The following is an 18,060-nucleotide window of genomic DNA, read 5'->3' as shown; positions in this document are numbered from 1 at the left end:
AAAGGGAGTGTGGGCTGTGGAATGGCAATGACTTTCATTCAAAAAAACGTCTTTGCAGAATAGCTTGGCTTTGAGAAGGAAAATATTTACATCCCTTCTAATCTGGAACTGGAATAACAAGAAACAAATCTTGAAATGGCAAAAAAACAAACAAACAAAGAAAAAGGGCAAGATCCCACAGTTCCAGAGGCTTTGTAACATTAAATACACTTGAAAGGACAAATCACAGCTTAGGTTTTAATTACTCACATTATTGTAATGGAGCTTTTGGAGAAGGGCATGAGGGAGAGGGGAAGGGATATTTTGTTGTTTTGGATTTATTTCCATCCTACTGCTCCCAGGACTGGCCCTGTGCTCCCTGGTTTGAGCCCAGGCTCAGGAGCTCTGTTTTCAGCTCCCTTTTGGCCACAGGTTTCCCACAGGGAAGCACAAGACACTCCAGTAAATCCAACCCCTGGATGTGTTCAGCTGAGGTGACTTTGTCTGGCTGTTTTCTGTGTCCTGACAGGGGCTGTGCTTCGGACACGCTGAGTTTGGGCTTGCAGAGCAAACAGGACTTGGGGAAACCAAGTTTTGTAAAAATGTGAAATGAGAGGGGAAGGTGCTGAACCCCCAGCACCTCGCCAGGGCTGCTGTGGAGGGCAGGGAAGGCTGCACAAGCTGAGCTGGTTTTGGGGATGTGTTTGTCTCCAGGAGATTCATCAAGCCAAGTTCCAGCCCCAGGGACCCCCTGATTGCCAAAAGCGCTGTCTGGCCCTGGTTGTCCTGCCTGGCTGGGATCAGAATGATTCAAGGAGGATCCTGAGTGATAGAAAAGGGGTTTGTGGGGTGTTTTTCCCCTCCTGTGACGAGCACAGCCCTTCTCCGAGAGAGGCTGGAGCAGCTGTGCAGCTGGCAGACATCTGCCAGGGAAATGCATCCTCTGACATCACCATCAGCACAGAGCCGCCGTGTGCCGCCCAACAATTCCTCAGCAGAGATCAAACTCGTGTGGAGAGAGCTAAAACCACACTAAAGATCTTCTCCTGATCCCATCTGGATGGTTTGAGTGGCATCCATGCCAGCCTGAAACCTCCTAACCCTTCCATGGAGATGAAAACCACCACATCTGTCATTGCTGGGTGCTTCACGTGGAGTACCTGCCTATCAGCAGCACCTTGTGTTTAGGGAATCATTTCATATCACTTTAATTCAGATTGGAGCACGAGAACAGTAAAAACTGACCCTAAAAATCAAGATCCATGAGACAGAGCTCTGAAAATCACGGTCAGGACAGGAGGGGCAGCACTGGGGTCTGGGGATGATGCCCAGGAGTGAATTCAGGCCCCCAGACTGGTGATGGCAAAGATTAAATTCCAAACGTGGTGCCCAAAGGTTTCGTGGCTGAATTTTAAGATCCAGACATGCCTGGGAAGCTGCCTCAAAACAACCTGGATATTGTAAATCCCAGAGCCTCCATCCAGGCTTTGGTATCAAAGCAGAGGATGTACTCAGTTCCAGAAAAAATGATTTTTGCCTCAACAGCAAGAATTTTCCAGGATCTTTTTCTTTCTCACTGCATTTCAGCACCATCTTAAGACCATTATGTAAAAATAGAAACACTCCTTTACTCATATTTTTATCCTCTCCACAATATTTTTAGAGAAATGTGAGGCTGACATAACACAGAATCAAAGAGTGAGATTCTGTTACAAGTTTTATTCTTCTGTGCCTGAAACCCAGTCACAACCAAAAAAAAAATGTTGGGGAAACATTCAGCTCTGCTCTGGGCTGGTTTAAAAATGGAATTATTCCCTTTTCTTTTGGAATGACTGCCTACCTGCCTGCCTGTGGGCAATCAGCATAATCCTGTTTGGTTGCCTCTCAGCACGAGGAAAGTTGAAAGTTTGTCTGGCGAGGAGCTCCCTGTGGTAAGGACGGAGAGCAGCAAAAAGTTGTCAAATACTTTTCTTTTTTTGCTGTTTTTTGGATAGTTTTTGGAGGTGGGGGAACCTTCGTTAAGTTCCCAAGTGAATCCACTGCTCATTGATGCTTTAGAGGCAATTCTGAGGGTGGCTCTGGCAGCTCCACGTGCAGGGAATGCTCCTCAGAACATTCCCATGTGCTCCAGCACTCCTGCCAGGCATATTTACACTTTCTTTAAATCAAACCAGACTTTGATTTAATTTTTTTCAATTAAAACAATCCTTTATTGCTCGCTACCATGAGACACCCTCTTGTTTTAGTCTCTTCCATGCTAATTTTGCACACGCTGGTTTTACACTTGCATTAATGCACATGATGTGATGGTGAGGCTTGGAATTAATATTATTATAAATAAAAGCAGCAACTAGAACAGCTGTTCTTTTAAAATAGCCAGCTATTAGTGAAGCTGATGTCTGTTATTTAGAGGCATTGGGTGATGGAGGTGCTTTAAATACCTTTGATATTTTAAATTAAACCAGAAATCAGTGACACCATGGGAAGAGTGGAAGAGAACAGTCAATTGATCCTCACGTACTCTTTACACCCCTCTTAATTCCTGTGATTCTGCTCAGCTGAGAATCCTTTTCTCCTCTGAATTAAAGCACCAGAGTTGACTGGGTAGGTTAAAAATATTAAAATGAGACATTTACCTCACACTGGCAGTGTGTAATGGGTTTATACACGGAAACGTGCATTTTAAATTTAACATCTTCAAAGATGGAAGATCTCCTTTATTCCCACAGCTGCCAGGTGACTTCCAGGAATGCCATCAGCTGGGTGGCATGTGAGCTGTGAGTCAGAGTGACAGGGATGTCCCTCCCTGGATATTTCCATGGCTCCACATCCGCATTCTCACAGCTCTGGGGACGGAAACATCCCCCAATTTTGTGGGAAGCAGAACTCCAGGGGAAATCCAGGATCCAGCTTGGAGCTGGCTCCAGGTATGGACACAAACCAGAGCTTGGGAGTGCTCAGCTTCTGAATTTCTGGGCTGGAATTTTACTCTCCAACTGTGATGACTTCACCCTCACTCCTCTGGTTCATGACATCACCAGAGCACAGGAATATCTGTGTGAGCCCCTTGTCTAAACAAGGAAAGGGAGATATTCTTACTTTTCTTCTATATTAAGACCTGTAAAAATAATCTGTGACAACGAGAGGGATGTTTCAAGGGACTCTCTCTGCTTTTATTGCCTGGCTGTGAGGAATATTGATCTGAGGTAATTTTGCATGGTGTTGTTATCCAACAGAGCACAGAATAATCCCCCTCTGACCAGGGGAATTCTGAGGTGCATTCCCTAATTCTGCCCCTTTTCCAGAGCCTACAAATAAGGGAGAACTCTGCTTTGTGGCTTACAGATCTGGGTCTAATCTCTGTGAAATGCCTGTATAGTTAAAATTCACCTCTATTATATTTGCATAGCAGAAGTGGAATTAATTTGACAGATTCCACTGCTGCTGCTTTTAAATGTGGCAGAAAACTTCAAATTTCCTGCTCACTTTTATGCCAAGTACCCAGTGAAGTCAATAACTGAAACTTGCACTCCAGTTATTGATTGATGGGATTTTTTTTCCCCTTTTCATTTTATATATTAACAAAAAGAATTGCACGGGCACAGCCCATAAACCTCTGTTAATGGCCAAAAAAAAAAGGGAAATGTGTCAGGTAATGTACTTGGAGCACCTCATTCGATTTGGATATGCCTGGGACTCGTCTCCATTGGTTTTCCATCATAAAAATCCATGAATTTGTTTTTAAATTACTTGGAGGCTTAAATTCAGGCTAGACACTTGGTGTCTTTGCTCTGTCAAGTATTTATCAGAGAAAAGCTGATATTTCTGGAATTCTGCTCCAGGTGAAATGGTGTCTCCAGATCCTCCTTTATTCTGCCTCATCCCTGAGCTGGAGAGGGCTCGGGGTGATTTTTCCTCTGCTGAATTCCCTGTGAGTTCTTCCCTTTTCAGTTAAAACTCCCACATCACGGACTAAAATATTGTTTAATATAAAGAATATAAAGGAATAAAGATCTGCTGGTATCTCCAACACAAACAACTGCTCGCCCACAGTACACAACAATTCACGGTGTTTGTTGTGTGCAATATTCTCCCTCCACAAATCCTTCTGTTCCAATTTTTGGGGATGTCAGCAAGGCAAGGGAAAAAGAGCTGCCTTAATTGATGTAATGTTATCTCCCAGATTATTGTTTACCACAGAGGAATACTCCTGCTTTGCAAGTGTTTTTATATTTTTGTGTTGATTTTTGTGCAGAAGATGACTGGGATTTCATGGAAAGCTCTCAGTTTATAAAAATCACATCAATAATAGCCACAGTCTCCTATTCTGGATGCTCTAAAGGTGATTTTCCAACCTGGCCTCGGACACTCCCAGCCAGGGCTGCTGTGCCACCCTCACAGGGAGGGAGAAATTCCTCCCCAATATTCCATTTAAACATCCCCTCTCGAGGTCTGAAACAACCCCCTCGTCCTGGCACCATCTGCCCATGGAAATTAAAAAATCAGATGTTGTGCCACCCCGGTTTGTTCTCTTCTGGGGTTACTCTTTTCAGGCCATGCTCACGGAGATTTAATCTCATAAAGTCAGGGGAATAATTGCTGCAAGCTCAGTGCCCTTCACAACAAGAGAAAAGATCTCTAATATGAAGAATCAGCTAATTATTTTCAGGACAAAGAGGTGTTTTTTCCCGAGGTTTTTATCCCAAACACTCTTAGGGCGAGGTTGGCTTTCTGCTGCAAAATGGGCACGGGCATGGCCTGAAAAAATGGAATTACTCTTGGCATTTTCCTGGCTGAGTGCTGCTGTACTGGGGACTTGCAGGGTTATTCTGGGAACAGTTTGCAGGGCACTGGGATGAACTGGTGTGAACTGGGAGAGCAAGAGGCACTGGCTGGAGCAGGGATGTTTGTGCAGATGATCAGTCCAGGCTGAGGAAGGTGTGTTTCAACCAGTAATCACTCTATAGCCATTAGAATAACTTACATTCTAATATTATAATGTGATAATAATTAACATATAACATACTACAACATACTATAACATAACATACTATATTATACTATACTATAATAAAATAATATGCGATATAATATATAACAATATAAGGCGCTGATAATTAATATAATAAAATACCATAATGATGTGATAATAATAAAGATGCTATGATAATTAATAATAACAACGTGGTGATAATTAATAGAATATAATACATAATAATATCATATATAATATAATGCAAAAATGTGATATATAATATATAAAGATATAATAATGATATAATAATGATGTTATGATTAATATTAATGTGATGATAAATATAATACAATACTATATCATACTGCATAATACTATATCATATAATATAATACTATATAATGTATATAGTTATATCTATTATATATATTATATGTTATAATAGATAATGATATATTAATATATATTATAATGTATAATTACATATTATAATATATTATAATATACTATAATAGATAATAATATAATATAATATATAATCATGTACTAAAATATATTATCATATCATATTATGTATTCTATTCTATTCTATCGTATTATGTATTCTATTCTATTCTATTCTATTCTATTCTATTCTATTCTATTCTATTCTATTCTATTCTATTACAATGGAATGGAATGGAATGGAATGGAATGGAATGGAATGGAATGGAATGGAATGGAATGGAATGGAATGGAGTGGAATGGAATGGAATAGAAAATGGAATGGGATGGGATGGAATGGAATGGAATAGAATAGAATAGAATAGAATAGAATAGAATAGAATAGAATAGAATAGAATAGAATAGAATAGAATAGAATAGAATAGAATGTCATACCATATAATACTAGATCATATAGTACTATATAATAATGTGATATGCACTATATAAAGATATAATAATGCGATAATAACGAATAACGGTGCTGTGCCCATTAACATCACGGCGATAACAATTAACGCTTATCGCTCGTTCATTGCCCCCGTTATTCCGCGCACAGCCCCGTCCGTCCCCGCCGCGCGCGCCCCCGGGGCGGGCACTATTTGCGCTGGCGGAGGGATGCGCGGCGCAGGGATCGCGGGCGGGCGGTGAGCGCGGCGGCGCCGGGACGCGGCGGGCGCAGCGAGCGCAGCGGAGCGGCCACGCCGCGCTCGGCTCCCCGCGCCCTGCCCGCAGCCCGGCCCGCGGCTCCCCGGCCCGCCGGTGCCATGCTGCTGCCGCTCGCCGTGCTGCCCTGCGCCTTCGTCCTGCTGCGAGCCGCAGGTAGGGCGGCGGCGGGGCGCGCCCGCAACAATGGGGTCGGGCGGACCCCGGGGCGCGGGGGCTCGGCGGGTGCGGGGGCTCCGCGCGGGGCGGCGGCGGCGGCAGCGGGAGGAGGAGGAGGAGGAGGAGGAAGGGCCGGGCTGCCCCCGGGCAGTGCGGGTCGGTGCGCGGGGGGCGCAGACAATGGCGCGGAGGGGATGCTGCGGGCGCCGGGGGCGGCGGTGTCGCGGCGGGCTGGGGATGCTCCCGCCGCCCCCGCCCTCCGCCGGCGGGGCACGGAGCGAGGGATGCGATCACCGTGGAGCGGGTGAATAATGAAAGAAGAAGGAGGAGAGGGAGAGGAAAAAGAGAAAAGAAAAAGGAGGGGCGCGGGGCGCTGCCGTTGTGCAGCGGCCCCGGGCGCGAGCGGAGGAGCGGTGGCCCCGCCGGGGCCGCTCGGTGGCCGCCGGTGGCCGCCCGGGTCGCCGCCGCCCGGGTTGGGGAGCGGCAGGTGGGCTGGGAGCGGCACGATGGAGCGGCCACACCTGCGCCGGCCCCGCCCCAGCCAGCATCCGTGCTCCGAGCTGCATCCCTGTGCCGGCCATGCATCCCTCCTGCGGGATGCATCCCTGTGCTGTCCATCCATCCATCCATCCGTCCGTCCGTCCGTGCCTCCTCCCCGGCGCTCCCCGGGGAGCGCTCCCCGAGCCCCGGCTCCCGGGTTCGCTCCCTGTCCCGTGCTGTGCCCCCCTTGTCCCCCGTCCCTGGGGAGCACCCGGGCCCCGCCCGGGCTGTCCGTGCCATCGCCACCCCGCCGCTGTCCCCGCGGCTGTGACAGCCCCTCGGTGTCCCCGGGTTGGTGCCCGGTTCCCGGGGCTGTCCCCGCGCTCCCCGGGGCTCTCGGTGTGTCCTTGCCGTGTTCCAGCCCGGCTCCATCCCCGCCGCCCCTCCCCACGCTGAGGATTTTTATCTCCTTAAGCAATTACCGCTGTGGGCTCTCTCTGCTCGGGCGGTGACAATCGCTGTCCAGTGCCACCAGTGTCCCCAGTGCTGCCAAACCCGAGCCACCTGTTTAACATCAGCACAGCACCCACCCCGAACCAGAGCCGCTCTGCCGGCACAGCGCTGCTGTTTAACCTCTCTTTAATTAAAAAAAATTAAAATAATTTTTAAAAAATTAAAATAAGCAGTGCTTATTAGCGGGTCTGCAATAAAGGAGGGGTCGTGCTCTGTTTCCGCAGCTCCCCCGATTCCAGCTCCGCATCTGGCCCGGCCACACCCTCCCGTCCCCGGGTCTCGCTGTGCTCTGGGTGCCGAGCCCCAGACTGCTCCCTGCAATCGCCTCCCGACACATCCTCACAGCCCTCGGCACAATAAAGCCGCTCGGTTCGGGCTTTTTGGGGTTTTTTTTTCCCAGGGAAATAAATGGGAGTAAGCAAAAGAAAAATTATCTGCATATCATCTGTTGCCCCACTCGAATACATGTTTATCCAATAATAATAATTATGAATATGGAGACTGCCTAGGGAGCTGCACAGCTGGAACTGTTAAATCAGCATAAAAAGGCAGAACACAAAAACCAAATAAAATATTAAAAAGCTAGAACAAAGCAGCAGCAGTGTTTATGGTGAAAGCAGCACCAAGCACATCCAGCTCTGCCTTCCACCCTAAAGGATGCTCTGGTCTTGTGCCTTTTTCTTTTTCCCAGCTGAGCTCACCAGTCTCTGATGGTGATGGGGGAGAAGGAATTTTGCTTTCAAATCTGTGGGGATGTCAGTGCAAGAGAGTGTTTTATTTATTTTTATTTATTTTTATTTATTTTTATTTATTTTTATTTATTTTTATTTATTTTATTTATTTTGATTGTCCTGCTAAAAAGCCCCCTTGAGCTTAAATATAAGAGGCAAGAGATATTTATCAGTGAGGAATCCCTGAGGAAATTGTTGTGTGAGCACAGTTGTGGGGTAGGTTCACAACCAAACCGTGTCTTTTGGAATAATTCCACATTTCCTGTGTATCCCCGTGGCCTATGATAGTGATGATTTATTTAGTCTGCTGTAAAATTAAAACATTGTCCGATAATTTAGAAGCTGATTTACAGACAGAGCAGATGGCTCCTCTCCTTTCATGTACACCCGGAGAACTGTGGTATCCTAAAGAACAGAGAGGATTTTGGATCAACTTTATCCCCTTGACACATGAACTTGAAAATTCCCAACTTGACTCTTGGGCTGATTTTTTGGGGGTTTGGGGTCTTTTGCGTGTGGGTTTTGTCAGAGTTTTTTTTAAGGACGTTTAATAGAAGAGGAATTTCATGAATACGCGGGTTGTAAGTGTTAAACATCGTGGCTGCTCTCCAGGCTGAAAGTGCCTTCACTTTTCTTGGCTGGTCTCCAGAAATGTATTTTAAGGATGGGCTGTTGGGTGCGAGCGGTGGTTTCTGGTGGATAGGGAATGCCATGGGGGGGGGGGGTTTATGGGTTTTCCTGTTTGTTTGGGGTGGGAGGGCGATGCCATGGATTTCCTGCACGGGCTGCCAGGGAAGCAGAACCAATTGCTGGGGGAGGAGGAGGAGGAGGAGGAGGAGGAGGAGGAGGGGATCCTGCATCTGCTGCCATCAGTCTGCGAGGAACAGAGAGGAGACAAAGCACAGTTTATTTGCTCATTTCAAAGGCCGCCCTGCGCTTTTTCCCATTATTTGACACACCTGGGATATAAAAAAAAGCATTTTGGGGGTTTTATTGGTGTGGTTCTGGGGTGGCTTTGGAAGCATCGGTTTTGCAGTTTATTCCACTCAAGACTGGTGTTCTGAACTCCCCAAACGCCTCTGTGAGCAGCCTGGGAGAAGCTGTTTGCTTTGGAATTGTCTCTGCAGGGAATTCCGAGAAGGGTTCAAGGATGTGACCTGATGCTCCCAGGACAGCGTTTTTCAGGTGCACTGAAAAGAGGATGTTTGTTTAATTCCCAATTCTGTCCCTTCCCGGGATGTGAAATGTGAGGTGAAAGAAGCAAAGCGACTCACTTGGAAATACCGAACTTTGAAATCGGCGAGGAAACAGAATTTTGTCTTTTGGAAACACAAATGTGTTTCCACATTTCTGGAAACAGAATTGTGTTTTCCTTGCTGTTTATAAACAGGGGGAATGGGAATAACCGGGCTGAGGGTGTGTCTGGCAGGGAACTACGGCTCCCAGCAGCTCCTCTCTCCTGCCTGGTTCCTTTGCGCATGTTTTTTAAGGAATTAATGAATTAATGTGTCGCTTTTCATCCCCCCAAAAACGAAAAAAAAAAAAAAAAAAAAAAAGAGCCATCAGGCAAATGGACTTTGAGCCATCCCAATCACAGGAGCAAATCTGAAGGTCAGCTCTGGGCTGGCTGTGGCTCCTTTTGTTTCGGAAAACGCATTAGCATGGAGCAAAGGGGATGGAAATGAGCAGGGCTTGGCAGCAGGGCCATTATGGAGCTCCTGGTGGGGAAATGCAGCTGCTCATTAGGAGCGATGCCTTTTGAAGTGACCGTGAGAGCAGCGCCTGCTCCTGCCCTGGGCACTGCCTCCTCCCCAGGGAGGGTTTCCTGCGGTTCGGGGTGTGCAGTGTGCACGGAACGGAGAAAAAACCGAGGATAAAATTCAGATTAAAATTAATTTATGACTTAAAATCCAGTACTTTTCACTGTATTGATGGCAGGTAATCCCTCCCCGTACAGTCAGCGGTGCTGTGGATTCCAGACCTTCCGGGGATAAATGACAGATGCGGGATGGAGTCACCATCCCTGGAAGTGCCCAGAAAATACGTGACCGTGGCTCTGCAGGGCAGGGTTGACAATGAGACTTGATGATCTTAAAGGTCTTTTCCATCCTTAAGGATTCTCTGGTTCCACGAAAAGCAGTTTTAGGAGGAATTTCTTCATGGAAAGGGTTAAACATCGGCAGGGGCTGCCCTGGGAGGTTTGGATTCCACATCCCTGTGGCATCCAAGGAATTGCTGGGCAAGGTGGGGATTGGTCCCAGCTTGGGCTCGATGTCCTTGGAGAGCTTTTCCAGCCTCTGTGATTCCATGAAAACCCTTGTGCCAGCACACGCTGGGGAGTCCAGGGGAGGTGCTGACCTGTTTTAAAATACCCAAGGCCACCTGAAAACTTCCCCGGAGCATTTTTTGGACCCTGTTACAGCTTTGGCTTCTGAGGTTGCTTTTGAGCCAAGAATTTATGTACTGGAGGTGGCTCAGCTAAATTCTGACTTGGACAAATGTGGGACATGGACAGCCTCAGTCCGGAGAGCTCCACATCTCCAGGCAGCTGCCAGAAAAGCTGATTTTTGGGGAACAGCACACAATGGGAGGTTTATCCTGCAAAGCAAGTGCAAAATGCTTTAGGATTCCTCTGAAGAAGCAGCTGTGGGGTAGAGTCACACAGAGCTGTGCTTAGGGGCGGGAGGAGTTGTCTGAATTTTTCCAAGGATGATCAGGATGGAGATCTGGTGTTTGCAGCAGAAGTCACAGAGACGTGCTGGGTTTGAACAAGAAAAAAAAATGAGGTGCTTGTGCCTGAAGGTTAAATCTCAACTTCCCTGCACAGAAACAGAGCTGGGGTTGGGAAATGTGGGGGATTCTCAGCTCTGGAACTGCTCACTGTGGGTGCTGTGCTCCTGCCCAGGCGGTGGAGGGACCAAATCTGAGTGTCCCCAGGGAAGTTCAGGTTGAGAGGGGACAAGGCCAGGCAGTGGCAGGCCCTGCTGCTTTCCTGCTGCCCTGGCCATGCAGGGATGCAGCCCTGCATGTGATGCAGGGAAATGCAGCCGAGGCTGCAGGCAGTGATGGGATCCGTGGTGGGGCTGATCCAGCCTCTGTTTTCATCCCAGACTTGTGACAGGACAGATGCAGGGGGTGCTGGGGAAATGGGAGCCGGCTGGGTCACTACAGCCTGCCTGGAATAACGTGGAAAAATATTTGGGAAGTCCATTGAAATGGTCGATTTCTTAAAATGAGGAGCACATTTGATTTATTTTGAGTTCAAACAAATGTCCATCACTTCACCATTATTGGCCAGGACAAAATCCATTTAAAGAAACTCCTGACTGCTTTAATTGTTCCAGAATTGTCAATATCATTCATGTCTTGCACAAAAATATTTATGTTTTCTTTCTAGCTGAGTTTTTAAGACTGTTACAGCCATTGGGTAAATCAGGGTAGGTACTTTCCACAATTTGTTATTAAAATCAGGCAAGTCAGGTTAATTTTCTGTAAATCCACCTGCTCCTCACTGCTGAGGCCACATTTGGTGTACAGGGCCCAACTCTGGGATTCCCAGTGCCAAAAAAATGTGGATTTACTGCAGAGAGTCTGGAGGAGGGACTGGAGGAGCATCTTTGGGGTGAGAAGAAGCTGAGACTGGAAAGAGAAGCCTCGAGGGGGTGTGGATGTGGATAAATTCCTGCTGGGAAGGAGAGAAGAGAACCAGGATCTCCCCAGGGATGCCCAGCGACAGAATGAACTGGAATACAGCAAATCCTCTCTGAATGTACAAAATGCACCAAAATCCCTTTTTTTATTTTTTTTTTGATGAATCCTGGGACAGGTTGAGTGAAGAGATTGTGGATTCTCCATTCATGGACCTTCAGAACACACCTGGCCACACCCCTGGTGACCTCCTGCCTTCCCCTCCTGGACTGGATCATCTCAAGATGTCCCTTCCAGCCCCAATTATTCTGTGATTTTCCTACCTCTACTCTTATAAAAACACCTATAATAGAAGCTTATTTGAATATTTAATTTACTTTTCCTTCTTTGTTTATAGTAGTGATATTTATCACCCTTGAATCTTTTAGATAAACAAGAATGTTTATTGTTTGTGGCTGTTTATGGTTAATTATAATTTACCACATTGATTAACTTGAAATATAACTCCAGAGGAATGGGAGTGTGTAAATCTGTGTGCAGAAATGGGGAATTGTGTGAAATAAAGGGTGAGAGGAAGAAATGAGCCAGGTGACACATTCAGGCCACATTTTGGGCAGAGTTTGGTCTCAATCAGTGCTTGAAATTCAAGGTCCTTTCCAGAGGAGAGCCCTGGCTGAGCTGTGGAGTTGAGCAGGTGACAAATGATGAAATAAAGTGATAAAAGATTTTAGACAATGGAAATAGAAAAATGCTGCCTCCAAATCTGAATGGGCTTTTCCAGATGTTTAATGCCTTTTGTCCCAAAAGCAACTGTATAAAAAAATACCTCAAATGTTACTGCAACTGCAAGATACTCCTGCAGAATTTAGTTAATTGTCCCTGAAATCAAACTGTAGGGTTGTAAATGTCCTTGTTTTATGAAAAAAATACTTAAACTTTTTTTTTTAAGTGCAGTTCTTTGCAGCAGTTCTTTTTACAGGGAGGATTGATGTGCACCAAGCATTCAGAAATTCAAACCCCATTTTTTCCAGCGCCTTCCTAGGTGGGATGTTGAAGGCTGGGTTTCAGAGGAGGAGCAGCCCGTCCCGGTGGTGTTTGCACAATATTGGCAAATGGGCCTTTAATGTGTGGCATCATTGCATAATGTGAGGTTGAAAATAAACACGGGCGGTAATTGAGGGCAGCGCGGGCTCGGGGGATGCTCGGTGGTGGTTCCTCAGAGCCCGGCCTGTCCTTGCATATTAATCACCCTCTCAAAGGAGCTCTGATTTGCATTGTGCAGGCCCCGGGATTGTTGTGCTCAAAAGGGTTTTTATTCCATTCAAGTGGCGGGGCTGAGAGCAGCAGAATCGGGGCAGTGTTTGGGGCAGCAGAGCCCCCTCTGCTCCCTGCGGGCTCTGAGCTCTGCTGCTGCCTTCAGTTCCCATTTCTGTATTTTCCATAACTCTGAACTGCACACGGGGTGTTAGCAAGCTCTGCTCACAGCTCAGTCACACACAACAATCATTTTCCAGCCCTAGATACGGAAACATGGACTTTGGTGGGCAGCAGAGATGTTTCAGTGGGTGACAGGTTGGTGTTCTGCAGGAGAAAATGGGCAGATAAAATATACGTTTATAGCTAGATAGATACAGCTTTACATACAAATGTTCTAGTACAGGATGGTGGGAATTGTATTTCATTGCAATGAGTAACAAATTGGGAGGAGAATTGGGCTGCAAATTGTGGTTGTGAATTACCACCAGCTCAGGTGAGAACTGATCCTGCTTGTGCTGAAGAAAACCTTTTATTGGAAGGAAAAAACTGCATTTGAGACAACCACTGTGCTCCCCAAATCCAAAGATGTTATCCTGTGTTTGTGTTTGATCAATATTATTGAGCTGTTTGCTGAAGTCCTTGGTGTCTCTTTGCTTCTGCTTTTCCTCCTTTTATCAACTCCTTGGGCACATTTTCTTACACTTGATTATTCTGTTCTGCGAGGAGACTTGGCAGAGAGTTCCCTGTTGGTGGGAATTTCAGGAGTGGAGTTGTGTAAAGCAGCAGTTCCCACTGGGCTATCCAAGGAGCCAGAGCAGCCCTGAGTGAAGATGTTCAGGCTGGGCTCAGGTTGGTTTTTTTCATTTGTGGAAATGAAGCACTGGAGGGGAGCTTTTGGTGTGTTTGTTGTTGTTCTCTGCGTTCCAAATGGCATTTTCAGGGTGTTTTTGTGGTGAATATCAGGAGTTTTTGTGTAATTTGGTAGTGCTGTTAAGGCAACAAGACAGGGAGAGCGTTTTTCTGCTAAATGTTCATCCTGGTGTATTTTAGTGAGAATTGTTGGGTTTATGTGTGGATGCTCTGGGGTAGGAATGGGTGGATTTTCATGGTGTGGCAGAGCTTTGCCTGTGTCCCTGCAGTCAGAAGGAAACCCCAAACCATCCATGCCAGACAATTCCCATTTATTTTCCTCATAATTCCATATAAAGCCCATTGCACTTGCACTATTTAGAGGTGAAATGTAGCAGGAAATACTGAATCCAACCCATGTTGATTTTCCCTTCAGTGATAGCTGCCCTCATATTGTTTTAATATCATTTATATTCATTGTGTGCAAGCTGTGGCACCATTATCATCACGCACTTAGAGCCCACCTGGGCGTGCTTTGAAGGCCTCAAAAGAACCATTTAAAAACTTTCTTTGAAATTTCTTGAAGTGCATCACGGAATCTGTGCAGCCCAGGATCCAGCGAGCAAAACCCCCGCTCATTATTGGCTAATTATAACGTTTGAGGAGTTAATTTTGCATTTTCTTCTGTGCTAATAGTGAGAGAAAGGCCCTTGTACATGGAATTTCAGCAAAATACAATCTACAGCTGCTTGGCCCGGGAATTCACTCAGTTCTTGTGAGGCTGCAGGAGTGGGAAGAGCAGAGGCTGCAGTGTTGCAGTTGTGTTTGCAGCAGATAATCCCCCCCCAGTGCAGGAATTACTGCACACTCCCTAAATCCTCCTGCCCTTTAATCTCTCCATCATCCCTGGCAAGGCTCTGGGCGTTTATTCCCTGCTCCCTGCTGCCTGGGGTTTGTTGGGAATGAAGGAGGAATACATGAAGGGAATAAAATATCTACATTTATCTCTTGTACACAGCCTGGAATATTTTTTTTAGGTTTTTTTAGGGGTTTTTTTTTGTGCTGTAAGAACACCTACAGCATCAGAGATTTAATTTCATATTGATTCACTTCTGGCCTTGCCATTGTATTTTATTTGGGGATGGGCCTTGGCTGTTTTGCTCTCGAATTTTTCTGCATTTCTCTGTAAAATGAATATTTCATGAAATATAAGCAAACTTGGAGTAGTTTGTGCCTCATGGACAAAAATAACGCATTGCTGCAGTGATTGTGGTTTTAATTTCCCACTTCAGGCTAGCATGACTATCAGCTCCAGAGCAAGAAATACTGTGCAATATTTCTGTTTAACAGAATAAAAGTTATTTTTGTCTAGAAATGGGTATTTCTGTTGGTAGGATGCTTTTATTCCTGGCAAAAAAAAAGAAAAATTGTGTTATTTGTGGTCATGCTGGTGTGCAGTTTGGTTTTGCTCAGTATTAGGCACAAGGAGGTAAATCCTGCTTTTATCCAGCCCCAGGGAATATCCAGGGAGGAATTTTTCCCACCTGCTCACAGGTACTGAGAGATCCCTATGAAAATTCCAAATACTTGAGTAAAGATCAGTGTAAATCCACAACACCATTTATTCATGAATAAATGACTTGTGCTGATCTTCCTTACACCTGGTGAAAACCCGGGGTTTTAATTGAAACAGAAAATGTTGATTTTGGGTTTTTTTTTTTCCCACCCAGGCCCTTCCTTGCTGCTCACACTGCAATTAAAGTGACCTGCTGCTCATTAATGCCTTGCTGTGGGTGGGGAGGGAAAAACAGCAAATTCCCATCAGCAGTGCTCTTTTCCTTGCTGGCTGCTCCCAGCTCTGCTGAAGGGAGCCCTGGGAGGGTTTTACCCAATTTAACCAGATTTACCCAATCTGTCACGTTTTGTGCTGTTTCACGCTTAGGTTCTGTTGCAAGAACAAAAATCTCCTTTTTTTGCGAGCAGCAAAGCTCAGCATCATCAGCAAAGCATTGAACAAACCCAGCCCTGGGATTTTTTTTCTTCACTCAGTTCTCTCTTCCAGCAGAAAACTGCACTTCAAAGCCTTTGATTGGGCTCTTCTTTCAAACACACATTTTCTGGAGCAGCTTTTCCCATTATTTCACTGAGGTTTTATTGAATATTCAAGGTGGGAAGGTGCCCTTGGAGCAGAAGCTGCTGGAGCAGTCCCTGGAGTGTGTTTGCCTTGGATTTTTTTGTGTTCTGGGCAAACACACTTCAGGTATTTCTGCTTTTATCAGTGGCAGTGGTTGGTGTTTGCTGATAAAACAAGAGTAGAAATGAATGGTTGTGGGTTTGCATTATTTTAACGTGGAAATAATAACTTGTGGGAGATGGGAGAACTCTAAAGGCTGTCCTAATCTCAGTTAGTGCTATCTAATATCTGTAAGTTAAAGCTTTTTTTTTGCTTTTTAATACATGTGCTTCAGTTTCTGATAACCTGTCTCTGTTTAAGTCACTTTTTTACCCATTAATCCCCAAAGAAAAGGCTGAATGTGCCAGTTACCTGCAGATGAAAGTCCCATGTTTTGAAATCCCCATTATTTTGGTTGAAAAAACCCATTTTTATATGAAGAATTCTTGTTTATGAGACTGGATCTAGATTTAAATGAAACCACAAAGCCGTTGTGGACCATTTCTGCTGTGTTTAGCCCCGAATTTCAGGGGCTGGGTTTCAGGGCTCTGGTTTGTAGCTGCAGTCACTCTGGAGCGTGATCAGTGCCCTATTCCAAAGCTTCTGTGGATTCCCAGGAGTTGTTTCTCATCAACCTAAATTGGCCCATCCAAAGCAGCCTGGAGATAAAAATAGCAAATCCCACACTCCCAGTTTGGGGCATTCATTATTGATGGGTTCCTGCAGTGTCCTCTGCGTCCAGGAGATTTAATGTGTGTGATTTATTATTTAGTGGCACATGCAGGAGCACCTCCAAGCATTAAAGAAACAAAAGATAAAGGGTTTTTCTTATCAGGTGAATGCTTCTCCTATCTCCTTTTCCTTGAAGATTGCAGGAGTAGTGGGACCAGAGGAATTTGCTTGGAGTGGTGAGTGAAAGCAATGCTGCTGATTCCCTTGGAATTTAGCACTTTAAATGGATTAGAACTAAAAATATCCCTGCCTGGCATTGCGTCAGATGCAGGAGCCTTTCAGTGTCTGCATTTCCATGTTTGATGGCAATTTCTGAAGATTCCCACGTTGGAGCTAAGTGGGAGCGTTGGGAAGGGGAACCAGGATTCTTCACTGGAGCAGCAGTGTTGGGAATAATTATAATAATTGTAATAAAACTCCTGGGTGTTGCTAAAGTGGGAGCCTGCAGAAGCAGCTTTTGGGGAGGAAAAGGTGATTTTTGTTCCAGGCAGGATGTGTAATTCTCTCCTTGGGCATGTGGAAGCCTTAATAGGAATTAGTTTGTAACTTTGGGGTGGGATCTTGCAGCATCTGCTCCACATCTTGTTGGTCGATTCTGTTGCCAAATAATTCACTCACATTTTGGGGTTTTTGTTGATAATGATGCGTGAACGCTGCATCAGTGTTCACTCCTTATAATCCCCATAACCAGAAATGGTATTTTAACAATGGAAAGGGAAATAATCACATTTTGTGCTTATCCAAAGCCTGGAATTTCACTGCCACAAAGGAGGGGCTTTGACTGAACTTGTGCCGTGTGCTCCTCTTTTGTTTGGACAAATTTGACTTTCCTAGAGCAGTGAAATGGTCTCGGTGCCCTTGTGGAGGGGCTGAAGCAGAGAAATACAGAATCCCACAGTGCTAATTGGGGTGTTTTTAATGAAATGTGGTGGCAGCACCGTGTTAAACATCCTCATGCATTATTAGCTCCCAAACTGCTGGAAAATCCCCATAAATCAATGCAGTGATTTTTTCCCTTGGACTGAACATTTGTGGTGATTTTTGGCCCGTGTTTTGTGTAACTGCAGAGCTGTTGGCTGCACATTCAGGAGCTTTAAAGGTGAGTTTCTGCTGGTGCTGGGGGTGTGTTTTGGGCTCCTGGAGCTGCTCCTGCAGCTTTGTGGGAGCTGAGGGGAGCTGGAGTGCAGCTCTGCCTGATGGATCAGCTGCCTGCACTGCAGGGAACGTTCTTGGACAGGCTGTAAATTCAAGACAGGTAAGATTTGGAAGCTGTGGTCCAGGTTAACATTTTGGACTCCACTAGATGGCACTGATTTATTGTGCTGTTGATAAAAATAACACCAAATGCAGTGGGAGGCTTTTATTTTTTGAACAGGAGCCATAAAGGAGGTGATGAGGATGCTCAATATTTATCT

At 45.6% G+C, this 18,060-nt stretch overlaps 1 protein-coding gene across 7 annotated transcripts in view; it reads left to right on the top strand.

The window, feature by feature from the left end:
• Window positions 1-6,085: 6,085 nt before the first annotated feature.
• Window positions 6,086-18,060, top strand: part of NCAM1 (neural cell adhesion molecule 1) — an 84,134-nt gene continuing 72,159 nt past the window's right edge. For all 7 annotated transcript variants that reach the window (XM_063417819.1, XM_063417816.1, XM_063417820.1 and 4 more), the window contains exon 1: window positions 6,086-6,259. In XM_063417819.1, coding sequence (XP_063273889.1) covers window positions 6,205-6,259 — 55 coding nt within the window. In that variant the 5' untranslated portion in view covers window positions 6,086-6,204. The remainder of the gene's footprint in view (window positions 6,260-18,060) is intronic.

The sequence above is a fragment of the Prinia subflava genome, chromosome 22 (assembly GCF_021018805.1).
Source record: "Prinia subflava isolate CZ2003 ecotype Zambia chromosome 22, Cam_Psub_1.2, whole genome shotgun sequence".
Classification (NCBI taxonomy): domain Eukaryota; kingdom Metazoa; phylum Chordata; class Aves; order Passeriformes; family Cisticolidae; genus Prinia; species Prinia subflava.
The sequence above is the reverse complement of the archived record's forward strand: the minus strand, read 5'-3'. Positions and strand labels throughout refer to the sequence as shown.